General features: G+C 52.6%; 1 protein-coding gene across 1 annotated transcript in view; it reads right to left on the bottom strand.

The window, feature by feature from the left end:
* The window catches only part of mthfd1l (methylenetetrahydrofolate dehydrogenase (NADP+ dependent) 1 like), a 45,809-nt gene that overhangs the window by 5,605 nt on the left and 18,523 nt on the right, over positions 1 to 21,681 (bottom strand). Inside the window, exons 19-26 of the mRNA XM_030345394.1 lie at positions 20,785 to 20,853; positions 14,530 to 14,641; positions 8,346 to 8,485; positions 8,165 to 8,206; positions 6,179 to 6,282; positions 5,528 to 5,705; positions 2,925 to 3,032; positions 1,953 to 2,105 (exon numbers count right to left, since the gene is read on the bottom strand). Of these exons, the coding sequence (XP_030201254.1) occupies positions 1,953 to 2,105; positions 2,925 to 3,032; positions 5,528 to 5,705; positions 6,179 to 6,282; positions 8,165 to 8,206; positions 8,346 to 8,485; positions 14,530 to 14,641; positions 20,785 to 20,853 (906 nt within the window). The remainder of the gene's footprint in view (positions 1 to 1,952; positions 2,106 to 2,924; positions 3,033 to 5,527; positions 5,706 to 6,178; positions 6,283 to 8,164; positions 8,207 to 8,345; positions 8,486 to 14,529; positions 14,642 to 20,784; positions 20,854 to 21,681) is intronic.

Below are 21,681 nucleotides of genomic sequence, written 5' to 3'. Positions count from 1 at the left end.
CCGAGACCCGTCTGTCCTGGGGTGTGGCTGGCCCTGCCTCCCACAGAGAGCTATTGTTCCGCCCCTAACCCCTTCCCCGCCGTCGCATATCTGCCCGATGACATCAGGCCCTTCCTGGTTCCTCGGTAGGGCCGCACAGACCCCCCCCCCACAGGGCAGGACGGTAGCATCCCCCCCCCCCCCCCCCCCCAAAGCGAGGTCAGGTTGACCCGTGGGTCGCGAGGCGGTCCAGTGACGGATTGTAAACACGTTTACACATCACAATGGTCAGGCTGTGTCCGGGAAAGTAAAAATGGAACTCTTAACAAAGTAGAAAAAAGCTTTGTTAAGTGTTGGGGATCAGGGGCAGGTGCCGAACCACGCCTCCTGCCCCAGAGTTCAGAGACACATCAGGGGGGGGGGGGGGGTGGGGGGGGGTTGGAAGTCCCCTTGGGTCAAGAGTCGGGGGGTTGGTAGCAGGGAGGGGGGGGGGGTTCAGGGGTCGTGAACGTGCTGGTGGCTCCACGGTTCCTCGGCAGATCAAAGGCAGGGCTGTGGCGGCAGTGAGACACCACCCCCACCACCACCCCCACCACCACCCCCACCACCACCCCCACCAGCCCCCGGGCCCAGCAGGCCCGTGCCCCACACCTCCGCCCCTCAAAACCCGGGCCCGGGGGGGGGGGGGGGGGGGCGCTGCTGGTGAAACAGCAGGGGGCCGGCGGTTGGCAGGAAGTCAGCCACTTCCTGCCAGCGGGCCCACATGCCTGCATCTGGTTCTGGGTCGCCCCCCCCGCCCCGCTGCAGGCAGGACTCTGGGCGTCTTCCAGGGCCCCGGGACCCCCGACTCAGGCTGGGCCAGAGCCAGGCCCGTGTGCACGGAGCTGGGGCCCGAGAGAGGGGCCACGCGTGGACCCCGAGGAAAGGTTGTGTTACGCAAGCGCCTGATTGGTGCAACTTATTAACACGTATAAACTTTGCGACTTTGCCAATAAATACCTACATCATGAAGGGGGTTTTTCATACGACCAAGATACTACATTCATTAAGATCATTGATTAGCATTGATTACTGCACTTATTACTGCACTTATTACTTAAACACAAAACATGGGAAAGCAGGATTTAGTTACTATGCAACAAATAGCTGGAATAAACTCCCAGAGGATTTAAGACTTGCCCCAACTCTGAGCACCTTTAAAACAAGACTGAAGACTTTTATGTTTGCTATAGCTTTCTGCTAAATCTTAAATACATTGCACTTTCTAAAAAGCTTTTTTAACTTTGCCTTTATTTTCTATTTTAATACTAAAATGCCTTTTTAACTTTCTATTTTACCCATTTCTTTGCAGATGTTTTTCTTCTACTTATCTATTATTTTATTGTATGACAATGTTTATATGTGAAGCACTTTGAGTCTGCCTTGTGTATGGAAAGTGCTATATAAATAAAGTTGCCTTGCCTTAATAAAGCTGCTTGTGCTAATAAAGCCTCTGTCCGCTCACTGTGTAACCCCTCCCTGATCCTCAACAAACTGTCCCTGCATTTACTGTCTAACTAATTGCTCATTAATAAACTGTCGCTGCATTCAGTGTCAAAACCCCTACCTGCTCCTTCAAGTGTCTCTGTATTCATTGTCTAACACGCAGAAGAAACCGCATGAATAGTGGGGTTTAAACACAAGACTATAACTCCAGAGTGTCTCCGGCTCCGGTGCGCCCCTGATCTCGTTCTCCAGGAGCCCCGTGTGTGTTGTGGAATGGACGGCCGGGGGCCCAGGAGCAACAGAGGGAGGCTCGCCGTGTGCGGTCTCTCTGTGGAGTCTCAAACACAACGCGGCGAACAGCGGACGACCTCAAACAAACGACGCAGTGTGCGTCTCACGCAGCGGTTACGGCAAAACACCCCCGAAACACGACGAGGACGCGTCTCTGGGGCTGCGGCTCTGATTCCGCCCCCGTCCAGCGGACCCACCGTGCCCACGAGCGGGTAGATGAAGCCCGCCCCGATGCTGGCCCGGACGGTCCTGATGGGCAGGGTGAAGCCTGTCGGCGCGCCCTTCTTGTCGGGCATGTGGGACAGGGACAGGTGGGTCTTGGCCATGCAGATGGGGAGCGAGCGATAGCCCTGTGTGGAGGAGAGCAGGTCACAGGTCAATGACAGGGACACACACACACACACACACACACACACACACACACACACACACACAGAAAGATAGACACACACAGAAAGACAGGCACACACACACACACACACACACACACACACACACACACACACACAGAAAGACACACACGCACACAGAAAATCTGACAGACACACACACACAGAAAGACAGACACACACAAACACAGAAAGACAGACACACAGAAAGATAGACACACACAGAAAGACAGACACACACACACACACACACACAGAAAGACACACACGCACACAGAAAGACAGACAGACACACACACACACAGAAAGACAGACACACACACACACACACACAGAAAGACAGACACACACACACACACACAGAAAGACAGACACACACACACAGACAGACACAGAAAGACAGACAGACACGCACACAGAAAGACAGACTCACACACACACACACGCAAAAACATAGGCTAACACACACACACACACACACACACACACACACACACACACACACACACACACACACACACACACACACACACACACACACACACACACACACACACACACACACACACACACACACACACACGTAAATAAATGCATAAATGCTTTTATCCTTTAAATCTTTAAGAGCAGGTAGGGTTAAGGCCTCTTGGACCATTGTGCTGGGAGTCAAACCCATTGACTCCCCTCCGCCCCCCCCCAGCGTCAGACAGATGGTCCGTGGGACTCCTCAGAGAGTCGGTCAGTTTGGCGCGGGGGGGGGGGGGGGGGTCGCGACCTCACCTGCTGCTCGTAGGTCTGGATCTCGGCCTCCGCCTGCGGGGACAGGGCGATGTCGTCGGCGCCGTACACCTTCTGGGCGATGGTCCGGATCTTCTCCACGATGGGCATCTGGGGCGGGGGACAGGGAGACAGGGAGACAGGTCAGCCTCAGACGGACGTTCAGACGCTACGGCGCAGAGCACACCCGTCTGTGATCCTCCATCCTAGGCTTGGACTACAACGCGATGGACAATGGCAACGTTGACTATAGCAACAAAACCGTACATCTACATTTAGGGGCGTTTGCCAGACGCTTTTATCCAAAGCGACTTACAACCATTCATACACACATTCAGCATTAGGGGTCTTGCTCAGGGACACCCTTTGACACTGCAAAGAGGAGCCGGGGATCAAACTAGCAACCTTCCGGTTACACGTCAACCCGCTCTACCTCCTGAGCTGCCGCCGCTCAGAACAACAGTGGCAGTGGTCCAAAGAAAGTGGGGTTTATCTCGTGTATTCCTTAACACCTGCACTAACTCCTCCTGGTCATGCAAATAGGAATAACATGCATCCTACAATTACAATTACAATTAGGGCATTTAGCAGACGCTTTTATCCAAAGCGACTTACATCGGTTGACACACACATTGACCCACCGACGGCAGAGTCGACCACGCAAGGCGACAGCCAGCTCGTCAGGAGCAGTTAGGGTTAAGGGTCTTGCTCAGGGACACATCGACACTCAGCTTTGAGGAACTGGGGATCGAAACTACAAGTAGTGAAGTAAAGGTTCTCAGAAAAACACAAACGGAAACAAGTGACCCAGGAAGACACAACTGCTCTGCCGAAGACGAGCCTGATCCTCTCCTCATACAAAAGTAGGAAAAAGGTAAAAATAACATTCATTTAACTTAATTGTATTATTACTTATCTTTATTTACTTTATCTTGTATGGTTGCTGCTATGTGACTGTTGAGCATCCAAGCCTAAGAATTTTACTCTTGTGTAATCGTTCAATAAAATAGTAATAAATAATGTTCATTATTTATTACTATCCAACCCAGAATCTGAATACGTGAGCCAGCACAGAGACACCCATCTCAACGGCAGTCTCTCCTGCTCCGAAGCCCGAGACCGCCCAACTCGATTAGCGGCCTGAAGTTCCCCTCCTTAACCCCCTTAGCGCAGCTAACCGCCCGCCGCCACTTCCTCCCCCTAATGCTAATGTCATCAGGCCGGCGCCATTACTTTAAACACGTTAGGGGGCCGGGGCGCCTGACCAGAGGGGGCCGCGTCAAGCCTCCCCCCCTCGACACTCCCCCCCCCCCTCCATGTCAACGCGTTTCACCGGAGCCTCCGAGACAAGACTCTCAGTCCAGGGGCGGCCGGTGGGACGCTGGGAGAACGTTGTGCCGTCACGGCGTGGCGGCCCGCGTTAGCCGGAGCTAACTAACGAAACAAGCTTCGCCACACACACTGTAAACCGATTCAATTGTGTTAAAAAAAAGAGTGTTTGTATACACACAAACACACACACACACACGCACACACACACACACGCACACACGCAACGCGCGTTTCTGTAACTACTCCGTCAAAGATTTACTGTTAAATAATCAGCGAGGTAACAAGGTCACGTTAACACATGCCGTCCCCTACCACAGACCCGTGTCCTTGATACGATCTCATCAGGCCGTGAGCCACACATCCTGAGGTTAAGAACGCGTAAAATGCATCCTTTCGTTCCATGAAGCAGCGGTAAAAAAGTGGCTCTCGATGTCACAGGGGCGAGGGGGGGGGGGCGAGTTAATGAGTGGCAGTTAGGAGACCCGGACCAAGTTTAAGAGGAGGAGACGCCCTCCCCAGCTCGGACGCCCATCAGGGGCGCTGGTTCATCTGGGGGAGGTTGACCTTGGCTGCCTGTGGTTCCTCTGCCGTTAAACTAAACCCGAGGGGAACTAGGCGATGGTAAACAGCCTTTAAGTGCGCTGCGTGGAAGAGTCAGAAGAGTGCACCTAGGGGCGTCTGGAGTGTTCGGTGGAAAGGCATCAGGTCTGAACGCTTAAGACGCTTAAGGAAAGCCTTTAAGATGCCTTCTGCTTATGGCGGCTGAACGCGGTACATAAAAAGGCACTCAAAGCATCCGTTGATTGAATGAAGGTGAATGGAATACGGGAACACCTTGACCTCTCCATAGAGAGATAGATGTCCAGCCTTCGGGGATTTAGAGTCTCGATAGCTTAGTGTACTTTCTTTTACATTGAAAACAACTGCTTAGGTAAATAGGTAATCAGGGATTACATGAGAGCATGTCCAGGGTTAGAAATGTATGACTTTATTGACCAGACCATCAATTCATCCGTCCACTAGGTCATGCTTCACAACCTTATGATGCCGTTAATATCCACGTCCCTGTAGATGGAATCACTCTACTGCACACGTGGTGATTAGAAGTCGTTTGCTCATGGTTAGGAATGAGAAGGCAGTCAAAAACAAATGTGTTTGCTAAATTTAATCATCAATTTAGCAAAGGGGAGGGTCAAAGCATGTAGAGGTTATTCACACACACACACACACACACACACACACACATAAAGACACACACACATAAAGACACCAACCTCGGTTTCGTACAGGAACTGGAAGTGGCTTGGCGCGGCGCTGGCCTCCTTGACGGCGCGGGCCAGCTCCACCGAGCCGCGGCCCCCCAGGGCCCAGTGGTGGCAGGGGACGGCCGCCCTCGCCCCGCACTCCAGGGCCAGCCGGCACACCAGCGCGATCTCCGCCGCCGTGTCCGTCCTGCGAACGGACGTCAGGGGAGGACGCTCGTGAATGCATTCACTCGGCGCTTTTCTAACCGGTGGCCGCTCGAGGCGCTGTGATAGCATCGCCTCACATTCAGCCGTTCACAAACCGACAGCGGCGTCAGCTCATGCAAGGCGACAGCCCGATCGCCGGGAGCAGTTAGGCTGAGGCGTCTTGCTCAGGGACAACCCCGACGCTCAGCTAGGAGGAGCCGGGGGGAATCGAACTAGCAACCTTCCGGTTCCCAGATGACCCAAGCCGTCCCAGAGTAACGCCGTGTATGTTTGAGTATGGATTTATTCTTTAGGCGATGAGAGGAAACAAGGTAAGGTCAAAGGTGAGGTAGGACCCCGACCCACTGTAATTATTATTATCTTTTTTTTATCAATGGTGTCAACAGAAGGGTGTTGGCTGCCAGGTGTGTGTTTGTGTGTCGGTCTTGGCGGGGGGGCTCTTTGAGTTCCTACTTGAAGACGTTGAGCGCCACCACCACAGGCACACCGAACAGGTGCGCTATCTCGATCTGCTTCCTCAGGTTGCTATGGCAACCGCCCGTCACCAGGCTCAGGTTCTGCAGCGAGAGGAGGAGGAGGAGGAGGAGAGAACGTAAAAAAAAGACATTAGGAGCCGGAAACAGGACAAGGTGTTTGAGCAGAGTCCCATCGGCCGCGGGCCCCAGGCCTGTAGCCGTCACAACAGGATGTCAGTGCTCATAAAAAAAAAAAAAGAGTTAAGAGTGTGTGCAAGTTGGTGTGTGTCAAAGTGTGTGTGTGTGTTTGTCAAAGTGTCTGTGTGTGTCAGTGTGTCAAAGTGTGTGTGTGTGTGTGTGTGTGTGTGTGTGTGTGTGTGTGTGTGTGTGTGTGTGTGTGTGTGTGTGTGTGTGTGTGTGTGTGTGTGTGTGTGTGTGTGTGTGTGTGTGTGTGTGTGCATGCGTGCGCGCATGCGTGCGTACACACTATGTAGGGTAGAGAACAACCAGGAAGAGAAACCAGGGATAGGAAGCAGGAGAGCTCTGGTCAGAAGGTCTACGACCCGGTGCCTACTCGAAGGCTGCGGAGACGGGCGGGTCCGGCAGCTTGCGGACGGATGATTAATCCATCTGTGTTATGAGCGTGTTCCTCTGATGCGGTGCTTGTGTAGAGGGCTTGGCGCTCGGACAGACCGCCATGTGCAAAGCGTGTTGCTCTCCAATAACTTTGCCGTCCGTGTAATATTGAGCAGGGCTCCCTGGCGGGGGGCCAGGGGCGAATCACACGGCACTCTCCAGCAGCTGGTCTTCTGCTGACCACAGTAATCCAATAGTGTGCGTCTGCGCGTGCGTGTGCGTGTGTGTGTCATTGTGTGTGCGCGTGTGTGTGTCAGAGTGTGTGCGTGTGTGTGTGACAGTGTGTTTTTGTGTGTGTGTGTTTGTGTGTGTGTCAGAAAGTGTGTGTGTCAGAATGTGTGTCTCTGCGTATATCTGTGTGCGTGCCTCTGTCTCTGTGTGTGTATATCTGTGTTTGTGTCTGTGCGCGCCTCTTTCTCTGTATGCGTCAGTGTGTGGGTCTGTGTGTGTCTGTCTCTGTGTGTGTGTGTCTTTATGTGTGTGTGTGTGTGTGTGTGTCTTTATGTGTGTGTGTGTGTGTGTGTGTCTCTTTATGTGTGTGTGTGTATGTCTTTATGTGTGTGTGTGTCTTTATGTGTGTGTGTGTGTGTGTGTGTGTGTGTGTGTCTGTGTGTCTGTGTGTGTGTGTGTGTCTGTCTGTCTGTCTGTCTGTCTCTCTCTCTCTCACAGCCAACAGGCCCAGAGCAACCAGGCCGTTCAGATCCAATAAACGGGCTTCCCGGATCCCTTCTCTCTCGGTCCTTCTGGTTCTGGTTACACCACTCACAATTAACTTATACCTAACGTAGTGCACGCACGTGTGCACGTGTGTGTGTGTGTGTGTGTGTGGTTGTTCTTCTCCACGCTTCGTTATTTGCTCAGCTGAACCTGCTTGTGAAACCACTGATTCATGCCAGATATGGACACGAGCCCAGACACACACACACACACACACACACACACACACACACACACACACACACACACACACACACACACACACACACACACACACACACACACACACACACACACACACACACACACACACACACACACAGCTTCAATGTGCTCCGTTAATCAGGTCACTGCTGCTAACCACAGGGATGTGTGTGTCCGAGTACGCCTGTGTGTGGAAGACAAGACGCAGCCGATGCCTGTAATCGATGGTCGACAAATCCAGATGGTTTTCCTCTCTAGAAGGACTGAAGACGGGGGACAACGAGTCCATATCCTGGTCGCCAGGACGTTGGATTTTTCACACTACTCTTTATTACTAGACCCTTTATTACTTTGTTATGTTGGTTGTTGTATAAGAGAAGATATAAGGGTCTGTGTGGGTGTGTGTGCGTGTGTGTGTGTGTCTCACCTCGTCGATGTACTCTCTAGGAAGAGGTGACCCTGCAGAGACCTGAACACAAAAAGACAAGAGATCAGCGTCACAACGATGTCCAGGTCGTTCTTCAATCTTCTACTTCCTGTTCCAGCACCGTGCTGCTGCGTGTTGCCTCCAGGACCCCCGCCTGACCCGGGACCCCCCCAGGACTCACGTTGGGACCCCCGCCGTGCATCTTGAGGGCCCGGACGGTGGCGACCAGGACCACCGCGCTGGGCCGCAGCCCCGAGGCGCGGCACTTGATGCTGAAGAACTTCTCCATCCCGATGTCGGCTCCGAATCCGGCCTCCGTCACTTAGGGACACACAGAACAACGCCTCCGTCACAGAGGGACACACAGAACAACGCCTCCGTCACCGAGGGACACACAGAACAACGCCTCCGTCACAGAGGGACACACAGAACAACGCCTCCGTCACAGAGGGACACACAGAACAACGCCTCCGTCACCGAGGGACACACAGAACAACGTCTCCGTCACAGAGGGACACACAGAACAACGCCTCCGTCACCGAGGGGACACACAGAACAACGTCTCCGTCACCGAGGGGACACACAGAACAAAGACTTTTACTGGTGGTTATCTCGGCTTTGGTTTCGAATGAATTGGCGGCCTGTTTTAAGTGTGAATAATCGCTTCGCTTTTTGAGGTGTACGCACAATAAAATGGAGTCAATGAAAGTTAACTCGGGAGTGTGCACGTACACACCGTATTCAGCGAGACGGACGGCAGGTTACGACCGCAGTCAAGTGGGCCGTTCCTGAAACAAAAGGCTGTACGGAATTCCACCCGAGCGGGGGTCAAGTGCGCAGGAATGTCAAGTAGGGGCATCACGTGCGGACGGGCCGAACTTCCCGCTGGGAGCCAGACTGACGTCACGGCAACCAAGGAATTGTAAACACAGGCATGCGCTCCGGGGCGGAGATCATCACAGTCCCGGGTTTAGCCGTCTGAGTGGAGGTGGTCTACAGTGAGACCCTCCATCAGCTCAGACTTTATTATGGGTCGTCAAAGGTTCAAACAAAGTTCCTCGAAGAAGGCAGAGGGCCTCCGACACAGCCTGCTCAAGACCTCAACCTCCTGAACAGAGTAGAGCGGAGAGCCAAGCCTGGAGAACATCGGGAATAGCTTGTGTACGTTGAATACACAAGCTAGTGTTGAATGAATTGCTCAATACGACAACATTGAGCAAGCAGGAAGCTGAAACAAGAGCAAATGCTCTCAATGATCGGTACTGAACAACCTAGATTCCCCCGCCCCACTCATAACATGAGAATACTTTGCATTGCATAACCATAACCCTATTCTATTTCGAAACTAGCTTTTCTCAATTGTTGGCATGATTCATGTCGTATCCATTATCTCCATCCTTGTGTCTCTGCAGCACCAAGAGGCCAGTTATGGCATCATCTTCCCCATCGCAAGCCTACTCTATGGGTGTAGTTTGATCCGTGAGACAGGGTATGTGGATCTGAGGGCGAGGGGAAGAGGTGACAGTCTGGCCTGTTGTACTGTCATGTGTGGGGGTTGAAATGAAGGGGAAATTAAACCTGGCTTGTGTCCACGTCAAACTGAGGCACGTGTGGATGCATCTTCGTCAGAGGAGAGCAGCCCGCCATCTCAGCTGCTTAAAAGGGTTTGTAATGACCTCATAATGACACGATGCCAGGAAGCAGGGCAGGAAACATTAATGTGCTGATGAATGTGATTGATGGGGGGGGTTCAATTTAGTTTTCTTGGTGGGCGTAGTTCTTCTAATCTATTGACTGTAGCATGAGGCCTGTACATTTATTTGAAGTCAAAGTGATTTGTATAATTAGTCTTTGGCTAAAACAATATTAAGCACATAACATGTGGTTCCCTAATTCATTTTCAATGTTTAAATTCCTTGTACTGTGGAATTGCTGCGATGCCAAACGCGAGATGATTCACTGGAACCATGAATGGTTTGACTTTACGGTGTTGAATGTGTATCACGTTGATGACAGGCGAGCATCGAGTTAAACTCGATACTGTGTTAAGAGATTAACATTTAAATGAGATTTGTACACATGAAGCTCAACACTAAACACAGACTGAACATGGTGTGAACGACAGACCAACACATGGCGTCAAAAGAGCGAAACAAACAAACATTGGAGAAATGAATCCAATATGGGAACAGAGAGAGACAGAGAGACAGAGGGGGAGACAGAAAGAGAGGGGGGGGAGACAGAGGGAGAGGGAGAGACTGAGAGGGAGAGACTGAGAGGGAGAGACCGAGAAAGAGAGAGGGGGAGACTGAGAGAGAGAGAGGGGGGGACAAAGAGAGAGCAAGAGTGACAGAGACAGAGAGAGTGACAGAGACAGAGGAAGACAGAGACAGAAAGACAGAGACAGAGACTGAGAGAGACAGAGAGAGCGATAGAGAGTGACAGATAGAGAAATAGAGCGAGAGAGCAAGACATAATGGAATCAAAAATAGGGTGAACAAATTACAAAAAGGTACAGGGTGAACCAACAGAGGTTGGGGGGCGTGCTGAGCGCCAGACGAGGCGATGGCAGTCCAAAGGGGCCGAGCCCGGCCTGGGCCTGAGCGACGGCGTTGACGTGAACCAGGCGCAGTGTGCGGTTTGGAGCGCGTTCGGGCGGGGCGCCCCGGATCAGAACAGCGCCTGTTTTAGATCAGCCAGCAACAAGTGGAGCCGGGGAAGAGAGGCCAGGAATGTGTCCGAGACGTCCGTTTGGCCGCAGAGGGCTATGAGAGGGTCTTGTTAGGCTCTCTGCCGCGTCTCTCCAACTGTTCCCAGTACAGACACTGACGCCTGGCCGGTGAAATGTGTCTCAGTCTTTATCAGAGCGCTTATTGGATGCATTGTTGGGGAAGGCTAAGATGGAGTCCGACCGTGTGTGTTTGAGAGAACCGACGTAGTCACTATGTGATGAGAGGGTACGTCGTCAGGTAGTGTTTGATTTGATGACCCCGACCCTCCCAAATGAAACAAAGAGGAATCTTAAAGGCCTTCGGGTGCTAATGGGAACCACTTGTTTCCCCATTGTGTGTGTGTGTGTGTGCGTATGTCTGTGTTAGTGTGTGCTCGAGTTTGTGTTTGTGCGTTTCCCTGTGCATTTGCGCGCGTACGTGCTTACGTGTTTATCTTGGGGGGGGCGTGTGTGGCTTTAATTGTTCGGACCATTGGGCCGGGAGGACAGCCAAGGGGGGTGGGGTGGGGGGGGGGGTCGAGAGGTAACTATCGGCCAGAGTCCTGGTGTCAGCGCCACCGCCAGCCCAAACAATAACACAGCAGGGTGGAACCCAGGCCGTGTGCACGCTGCCCTCGCCTCACACACACACACCCAACCCTTTCCCTGGCACGACGCGCGAAAACAACAGGAAGTCTCGCCCCCTTTCTAAGAAACACCTCCACAAAGACGACCCATTGGGGGTGTGGGAGGAAGTGGGGGAGCATCGCCTTTTAAAGGGGTGAGTGGGATTTGCCGTTAAGAGCCGTTTGAAAACCTCAACCTTGTTCCTGTGTTTTAGTGACATCACAAGTGGGCGTGTCCACCTAGACGCACGCTGCATAGATCAATAGGTCCACTAGCCTACCCGGTTGATCGCAGCAAACGTTGCTCGTCTATCCGTCGGTCCCCTAGGTGGACACGCCCACTTGTGTTCTGACTATCACTGAAACGCAGTAAAAAAAAAAGAACCGGAACCTCCCAGTTCTGGTTCCCAGGGGTCGTTTGCGTGGGGAAGCTTCCTCAAAGCCAAAGGTGGCTCCGCGGCCCAGAGGTGCAGCCCCACCACCACCGCCTCAGTGGTGGTGGGGCTGCACCTCTGGGCCGCGGAGCCACCTTTGGCTCGGTGTTCCGGGCGTCTTTAGCCCCGCTGCGGTATGAGTCTCGGGTGACGGCCCTGTGGGAAGCGCAGCGCTCTGGACCGTTTATCGCGAGGCGCGGAGATGTGGGAGGTGGGCTTATCGCGGGCCCGGCCTGTTAAGGATGCAGGAATCTCACACATCTGGCACGGAGTACACATTCCCTAATGGGTAACCTGGCCGGGCCCCGGCCCCTCTCTCTCTCTCTCTCTCCCCCCTACTCCTCAAACATTTGTAGAATCTGGAGAGCTGGATTCCAGCTCTGGAGTCACACACACACACACACACACACACACACAGCTGAAGAACCCTGCACCAATAGTGGGAAGGGAGGTGGTATACGCACGCGCGCACACACAAACACACACACACCTCTCTCTCATCAGATACACACTCTCTCTCACACTCATCAGATACACACACACACACACACACACACACACACACACACACACACACACACACACACACACACACACACACACACACACACACACACACACACACACACACACACACACACACACACCTCTTTCTCTCTCTGTGTGTGTGAAGTCCGGGTTCACTGAGAGTTCAGGGTCCTCTGTGGCCGCGAGCGGTTTGGGAACGCCACACAAACACGAACACCGCAGCGACGGCGGGCGCCGCGACCGTACCGTAACATTGACCGAGGAAAGGAGTATTGACTCGAGCCCCCGGTACGTTGACTTAGCGGTACACAGGCTCAGGCGAGCAGGGACGCAGGGTGTTTGGACAAGGCGGCAGCGCAGGCGGAGGGAAAACATGAAATATCGTTGAGCTGGGTCATCGTTTGGATTCTGTGAATGATCAACATTACAGAGAGTCGTGGTGAGCCGGGGCCCGGCGGCCATTACTCTACCAAGGAGCGGGGGAGGGACAGGAGGGAGGGAGGGAGGGAAGGACTGAGGGGAGGGAGAGAGGGGAGAGATGGAGGGAGGAGAGGGGGGGTGAAGGGACTGAGGGGAGGGAGAGAGGGGATGGAGGCAGGGGAGGGAGGGATGCAGTGGAGGGATAGGGTGAGGGACGGAGGGAGGAGCAGAGAGAGAGGGGAGGGGAGGGACAGAGAGACAGAGGGGAGAGGGGGTGGGGAGGAACCGTGCAGCATGGCTGCTCAAAGGTGGAAGAGGAGGCAGGGCCGGTTCTCTGCATACCTCAGAGGCAGGTAACCAACAGTGCACATACCACCCTCCCCCCTCCCCCCTCCCCCCTCCCCCCACCCCCCACCCCAGTGTTTATCCTCCCCCGTGTTGTGAAACCCAACGCTGCGCCGTCGCCCCTCCCCGGAGCCCCCGCAGTGACAGGGGAAGCGAAGCCACGCTCGACCGCGGCGTCGACCGCTCTCCTTGTTTTTCTGTCCCCGTGTACAAAAACACCCAGATATGAAACGCATCGCTCACGCACTCTGTCTAACACATGGCACGACCGAGACGAGGATGCCACGCCCCAGGGAGTACACACACACGAGACATCCTAACCAAAAGACCACTTCTTCAAACCAGAACTCTTCCAAACACACACATACCGCGCATTCCTGGGCGGTCGACGTGAATGAAGAGAGGGGGGGGGGGGGGGGAGAGATGGAGCGATACCGCTAGGAGGGGGTGGGCAGGCGGGCCTTCGCCTTGAGGGGATTAGCCTTACTCCGAGGCATTCCTGGAGCTCTTAAGGAGTTATTCATCTGCTTCCTTCCTCCCTTCGTCCTCCTCCTCCCCTCTGTGTGTGTAATCTTGCAGGCACTTCCGAGGAAGTTCCTGCCCGGCCAGGTGGAAGGCCTGGGCAGCTGGAGACGGGAGCCAATCGACAGTCGGCTCTCCAGCCACAGCCAGGGACAGAGGTATAGCACCACCGCCAATTAGAGGAGAGCTCTAGAACCTAATCCAATTAGAGGAGAGCTCTAGAACCTAATCCAATTAGAGGAGAGCTCTAGACCAACCTCCAATTAGAGGAGAGTTCTAGAACCTAATCCAATTAGAGGAGAATTCTAGAACCTAATCCAATTAGAGGAGAGCTCTAGAACCTAATCCAATTAGAGGAGAGCTCTAGAACAACCTCCAATTAGAGGAGAGCTCTAGAACAACCTCCAATTAGAGGAGAGCTCTAGCACTGCAACCAGGTAGAGAAGAGTTCTAGAACCACATCGATAGCAGAATAGTTCAAATAGCACAGTCACTCAGTTAGGGCCTAGCTCTGGAACCCCAACCAGGGACCCGAGTGTTTTACAACCACGGCCAGAAGAAGCAGGCGACCACCACAGGTTTTCAGTAGCGAAATGAGGTGCACCAGAGTTTACGGCAGGAGACACAGGTCCATTATGGTGTGTGACTGGGTTTGATATCTCGGGGTCCATTGTGTGTGTCAAGACGCCCAGACTGAGACCCTGGCCCCATCTTGCCAGGGGCCCGTGTCAGTATGTACATTCGTTTCTATTCTTTAATCGACATTCTTCACGAACTCACCCACAAAGCCGTCGCGTCCCACCAGCTTGAGAGCCAGCTTGTCGGCCAGCACCGACGAGTTGCCATGGGCGATGTTGGCGAAGGGCCCGGCGTGGACAAATACTGGTGTACCCTGTAACAATGATATGAAAAGACACACAAATGCATCAACCACACGCACACACACACACACACACACACACACACACACACACACACACACACACACACACACACACACAAATAAGTGGGCAAAGAATGAACAGCCAAGGGGTCCTTTAGACACAAAGCGAACATTCCTGTGTTTCTCAGCCTCCCTTCCTTGCAAAGCCCTCAGGCTCAATATTCAAGTGGTAGAGCCCTGTGGACTACAGCTTGTTTGGATGAACACCGGGTTCGGGTTAAAGGTGTAGTACTTGGCAGTAAAATATGGTCAACATGATGAGGCTTCCTAAATGGCAGTGATTTGCTTAGGCCTTAATCCTCCAAATGTTTTTACTGGGGGATAAAGTTCTCCAAAATGGGTTCCATGCAAGGACTGCCAAGATTCACTTGTTTTAATAAGATCATGTTACCATCTAACAAGATCGGTTGAAATAGATAAAAAAAAACGTACAATCGCAACCTGATCCTATTGAATAGGGCAAGTTAAAAGGCCAAAATCTATTTTTTTTTTTTAAAACAGCTCTGACCAAGTGTTGCACAATATTTCTGTGACATATTTGACAAGATAGTAGAAAGTTATTCAACACTTAAAATATATAAAATACAAGATGTAGGCACCTTCCGGCAGACATGATTTTCCAGAGTTTTTTTTTCTTATTGGATGCTCGAGTGTGACAGGGGCTCTGATAACATTTGTTGACGTTTTCTAAAACCTTTACTACTGTCCAGACTGCTCGGATCTCATCCTTCTAAAATTTATGTTCACATTTTTTTTTAACTCATACTCATTAGGATGTTACGTTTATTCTGTAGTCATTTGTTTTCTATAATCATTACTTCATGCGTTACGAACCCTTTGTGCAACAGGGCATGAAAGGCCTGAGCTAAACTCATTAGCTGGCCTGAGGATCCGGCCTGCATAATGCAGCAGGTGGTGGGCACTTGAAGACTAAACCATTCCCAAAGCACCAAGTAGCATCCGCCTCCCCTGGGTTTGATACGAAGCCAAGCGGGCCAAGACGGACAAACCGAGGAGGGGGAAACTGGCTTTGATACGAGCTGAACCGCAGCAAAAGGAGAGGTAGTAAAGCGATCAAGCAATGGGGACTTTGATTTCTATCGTAGTAATCCAGCCGGGCAGTACAGAAACAGTAGGTCAAAAACACACCCATTTCAATCATAAAACCAGGGCTTTGTAATGCCGTGACATAAACCAACCGGGGTCTTGATGGTTGTAAACCGCAGGTCGAAGAATGGCAGTCAGGTTTAACGTCACCACGGTGAATCAGGATGTGGCAACCGGCGAATGGAGTGAAAAAAGTAACGGGGGGGAAAAAAAGTGAACTAGGGGCAGACTTTGGCACAGCCCGAGGTTTGTCACATTGCGGGAAACATCTTTGACACCGTTCCTCTGTCCCAACGGAAAGTGGGCCGATGTCACGCACGTCGTGACTTCAGATGCGTGTCCTTTTCACTCTTTCCCCAGCGTCATCCAGAGGACGTGGAGTCAACGAGAGGGGAGAGGTTGTTTTGTTTTGTCGGGGAAGAGGAGATGAGGAGGGGGGGGGGGGGGCGGGAGGGGGGTACCCCCATGGGATAAGGTACGACAGGAAGGTGGAGGTCGTTTCATCCTGTCCGTTTCCTGATCATCCTTCTCTCTCTCTCGCCGCTCCCTCACCCGGCGCAGGAGAGAGAGAGATCGGTTTCAGCAGGGCCGCTCCTCCCTCAGTGTGGATATACTGTAGGGCGGTCACAGCGCAGAGGCCAAACCTTTATCTTTACAGAGAAGCTCATGAGTCAACTTACTTCTCACCGTTAATTCACGTTTCGAAGGCTTACCGTTTCATTGAGTTTAGCCCCAATTTGCGCAGCAAATTTTTCACCCCATGTTTTTAATGATAAATGAAGGCAATGTCGACAGGCAAAATTGGTAATCAATAATGTTTGGGTCATAATTAAAAACGATTATGACACATGTGAGTCCTAGGACGAGACCAGATGAGAATCACCGGTCTATAGCAAGTCTTACTGTGGGTTAAGATTCAAACTGCTCCTCCTACCCAGAATGCCGAGCAATTGCACCAAAATATGGCATAAATAACTGCAGCAGACTCCGCACTGAGTTAGCGTCTTCGCTCGTGTTTGTCCATGACCACATCAGTCCCAGATGGGCGGGGGCTCGGGTGCATCAGGACGCCGCAGAGAGAAAGTGCTGGAAAGTGCCAGGAAATGCGTCTCTCTCTCTCTCTGGGCTACAGTGTATTAGATTGAAGAGATACCAAACATCTGTTCTTGATTGAGCACTCACATGAACTCCGAGTAGGGTTTACACAGCGAGAAATCAAGGCAAGTGTTTGTTTATCGAACATGAAACACGATACGCTGTTGTTTCAGTCGTTGGGACTCTGGAGAGGGGAGGGGGGCAGATCTAGAGATTAGCGCAAAGTGGAAAAGCAACAATATTTACAAGTATTAAGATTGAATATTGGCAGCTCATTGTTGTTCAAATAAAACACCAATAGCTTGCAGGTATGGTAAACCTGCTCTGTGTTTTAGTTGAAGCCGCAGGGCCACATGTCACAGCCCTGGAATGCATGGGACTACAATCGGCACTATTTACTGTGTGAGCGTCACTCAACAGTCAGGGTTTACATCTGCGGAAACAACAACGCTGTCTTCACTGGCTTGTCATTAGACAGCTCCTAAACCCTGACGGCATGTATATAAACATACACATCTTTTGGACTGCCCACTGCTTTGTGGGTGTGTGTGTGTGTCTGTGTTCGTGCGAAAACTGTGTTCCATCTTTCTAAGCGACGGAAGAAGACTTCAGGTTCAAGTCCCTACTGCCAAGTATATCAAAGGGGATTTTTTCTCCTTTTAATCACAACATGGATATAGTAATCCTGCCGGCTTACACAAGGAAATCTGGGATCGACAAGGTTTCATAACAGGGTCTAAAACACATAAAAACAATCAAATCTTGTCCCTGGAAAGTACCATTGGGTCCCTAGAAAGCTGCTGCCATAGAACACAAACAATCACATGGGAGACCGAAACAAAATAATCCTGGGCCCATCAACAGCTCACCCATGCGAGACTGGGAATCGAACCCGGGTCCTTTTTCTGAACCACAGGAACTAGTCCTTAGTGGCCCTGCCATAGCCACAGCCACAGCCCCCCCCCACCCTGGCAGGATGTGTGAGGGTCAGAGCTCAGGGCCCCACCGAGAAGCTGTAATGATGCGGTGAAATGGTCCCATGACCTGGAGGGCTCCCCCTACAGGTATCTCACCACGCTACACTGCATGGCCGCCGCCATTTTGGAAGCATACGAGCATTGGAAGGTGAGGTAAAGTGTTGGTAGTGATTGCTTTTTGGTTATTGTTGAGTGATGATGGGGAACAAAAACACCCCTCTCATGCACTTAAATGCATGTTGTACGTTCTGGCACTTAATGTAGGCTTTTTATTGTATGTTGTACGTCCTGACACTTAATGTACACACTAATTCTATGCTGTACATCATTATGGGGGGACGATTTGCTTGAACCTGCCACAGCATTCCTCATGAGCTCAGGCTACAGAAAGATTAACGTTGGTTTAGGATTTTACATTAGTGCGAATGTTGAGTCCTCTCAATATGGCGGAGTACCGCTAACCGAAAATCCCATGATGCACTCTGATGCACAGGCCCCATTGTTTACACCTGTCACAGTAGAGATCTGTAAACGGGCCTCAGGACCCCGATGTGTGCTGCGAGAGAGCAACAGGTTGTGGGACGAGGAACAAGACCCACAACATATAGAGGAAATGTGTGTATGCACAATGTACACACACACACACACACACACACACACACACACACACACACTTTCTCATGGACTCCCAGGGCCTGGTCCGTCTAGATACGAGACCACCGGCCAGAATCACAGGAAAACCACACAGGAAGAGGTTTGTCAAAACACAGAACCGCGCCGCTTCCTCCCTCCCCCAAAACCCTCGAAAGTACGTCAATATCTGCTCCCTGGACCGTCAGCCAATCAGAGCCTGGCGCTGCTGCTGTGCTGACCCATCAGCCCCAGCGGCTCTCCTGACGAACAGGATGCCCTCTGCGTTTGGCACGGGGACCTCTAGACCTCTGAAGACGAGGAGCTGAGTCGAGGAAGAGGAAGAGAGGCGGCATGGGGCACAGGAGGTGGAGCAGGATGGCTGGTAACCTGAGGTTGCGGGTTCGATCCCGAGCTCCTCCTAGGGTCGGTGTGGCCCTCGACCCTCGACCGTCGAGGTGGCCCTTAGCGAGACGCTTGACCCTAACAGCTCCCGACGAGCTGGCTGTCGCCTGGCGTGGGTACCACCGCCGTTGTTGTGTGAATGTGAGTATGAATGGGTGAACGTTGCAGAGCGCTTTGGGTGGCCACCGGTTAGAAAAGCGCTAGATAAATGTGGACCATTAACCATATATAAGGTCCATTAAGAGAGGACATATACCCAATCAGGACTATCCAAACTCTTCTGGAAGGGGATGTAGATGGAGTCTTCTCCTCTTTAACGGTGGATTCAATCTTTACAAATCCTCTCCTTCTCCCCCTCTCTTGCCTCTCTCCCTCTCCCTCTCCTCCCCCTCTCTCTCTCGCCTCCTCCTCCCCCCTCCAGTAAATCCCTCCACCCCCTCAGGGACGGGCGTCTTCTCCGAGGGAGCTGGTGGAGCATCTCAAATGACCTTGAGTGAGCCCAGGTGACATGCATGAGTGTGTGTGTGTGCGCGCGTGCGTGTGTGTGAGAGGGTGTGTGTCCAACCTTAAAGAAAAGGTCTCGCAGGCACGAAGGAACGAGAGCCAGATGTTGTGCAAGAGGTGTGGTTTGGGGGGGGGGGGGGGTTGGGTAGGGGGGGGGGGGGCCGAGGGGAGAGAGGTATGAGCCCCCACCCCCACCCCCCGCCCAAAGCGATCCCTTAAGCCGGGCCAGATGGGATGTCAGGGTTGTACCTTGCCTGACAGACACACCTGCCCCCAGCATGCGGCCCCACCGCGCCCCCACCCCAGAGGCGCGCCGTCCGTCCGTCCGTCCGTCCGTCCGTCCGTCCATCAATCATCCTGCTGCTGAAACGTCCGCGCCGCTCGCATTGTTCCGCAGCAGACATTTGTCCCTTCAGGATCGTCTCCCCTCGCCTCGCCGCTCCAACCCCCCCCCATTGCACTGTTCCACGTTAACGGGAGGAGGGGGGGGGGGGGTGTCCTGCGCTGGGTTAACCCCGCCCGGAGCGTCGTGGTGTGGGAGACATTCCCGACCCCGCGTCGGTCGGCACCTCTTCCCCGTGACCCCGGCCGTGACCTGGGTTTAGGGTTTAGCTCCAGCGCTCAGTCTTGGTGGGAAAGCCGTGAGGCGGGGGTCTTAGTACGTGAGGGTCTTAGCTTACGGCCGGGGGCCCCTCGTAAAACGAGCATTCAGCCCGCTTCCTGATACTGTTCCTGGAAAACAAATCCCTTTTCTTCTTTTTCGCCACCACAAAGATAGAAGAAAAACCTGAATGACGTCTGACAAAACGATGGAACGCTGCCAGGATCTGGGGATGAGGAGCGCGGAGGAGATAGCGAGCCGGCCAATCACGGCTCACCGCTCGGAAGAACACGCAAGGAACTGGCATTGTGCAGCCATGTTCCTGCTCCACAACACAATGTTGTCTAGTTAATGCATGATCAACTTATACTAGCTATCTCTGTCGTGTACGGGGAATGGGTTAACCTAGAGATTGTTAGTGCTTTGCACTTGGTTCTAAGAAACATCCTTACTGTATCGACAGCGATATATTGTCGTTGCGCTTTCTTCTGACAAATGTACTTATGCTTTGAATAAAAGCGTCTGCTCAATGCCCACAATGTAATTGTTATCTTCCGCTCAAACGTGGGAAACCACACACACACACACACACACACACACACACGCACACAAGCGTGTGAAGCCGTCAGCAGGCATCACTTTGTGGAATTCGACCACACCCGTTTTGGTGCACCAGAAGTGTGTGTGTGAGATTGAGTGTGAGTGTGAGTACGTGTGTCTGCGTGTGTGTGTGTGTCAGTCCTGAGATGGTTGTGTGATGGGGCGGTTCTCACCTCTAGGGTCTGCATCAGGGTGGGCTTAATGGCGTCCTTCATCAGCACAGCAAGGGCCCCACTCACGCCCTGGAAGACGGACACACAGACCGGAATATTAGGCACAAGTTAGAGCAGAGAGAGGGCTGTACCAATACATCGGGAACTCTAAAACAATGATCCCACTTAACATCCTTATTTTAAACCGTTTAACGAAAAGGCCAACGTTTCCTTGATAAGTACATGGAGCATGTCATTCTCCCCTAACAATTGCTAGAGTTCATATTTCCTACCCTGGGGGGGCACCACATTTCCAGCACACAAAAAAAAACAACCATTCAGGAGCGATCGCGGTCCCAGGGAACAGGGTCGCCCGGTGACGGCGGTCGTGTTTGTTCCCGGCGGTGGCTAATCAGGAAGGCTAGCGTCACGGTGCGTGGGCAACCGAGACCCGGTTCTGGAGGAACACAGGCCAGCGTCGTCAGGGGGACCGCCAGAGCCGTCGGGGGCAGAGGGCCCGCGGGGGGCATTATGGGGGGGGGTAGGAAGAGAACACAATCGACTGGATCCCAACCTGAAGTTAGCTGAGGAGGAGGAGAGAAGTCAGGGTCGTCTGCTCTGAGAACAGGAGGGGTGGCGCACTGGTTTCTGGGGGTTTTCCCAGGTATTTAGTCAGGTATGTGCGGCAGCGTAGGGTCACGAGCTGGAATGATTTGGGGAATGTCGGACCTCCGAGCGAGAGGGGTAATTGTGGCGGACATGGACGGTGCGGTCACCGGAGACCGGAGGGAAAAGGGTGTGTGTGTGTGTGTGTGTGTGTGTGTGTGTGTGTGTGTGTGTGTGTGTGTGTGTGTGTGTGTGTGTGTGTGTGTGTGTGTGTGTGTGTGTGTGTGTGTGTGTGTGTGTGTGTGTGTGTGT

The sequence above is a fragment of the Gadus morhua genome, chromosome 21, assembly GCF_902167405.1.
Source record: "Gadus morhua chromosome 21, gadMor3.0, whole genome shotgun sequence".
NCBI lineage: Eukaryota > Metazoa > Chordata > Actinopteri > Gadiformes > Gadidae > Gadus > Gadus morhua.
The sequence above is the reverse complement of the archived record's forward strand: the minus strand, read 5'-3'. Positions and strand labels throughout refer to the sequence as shown.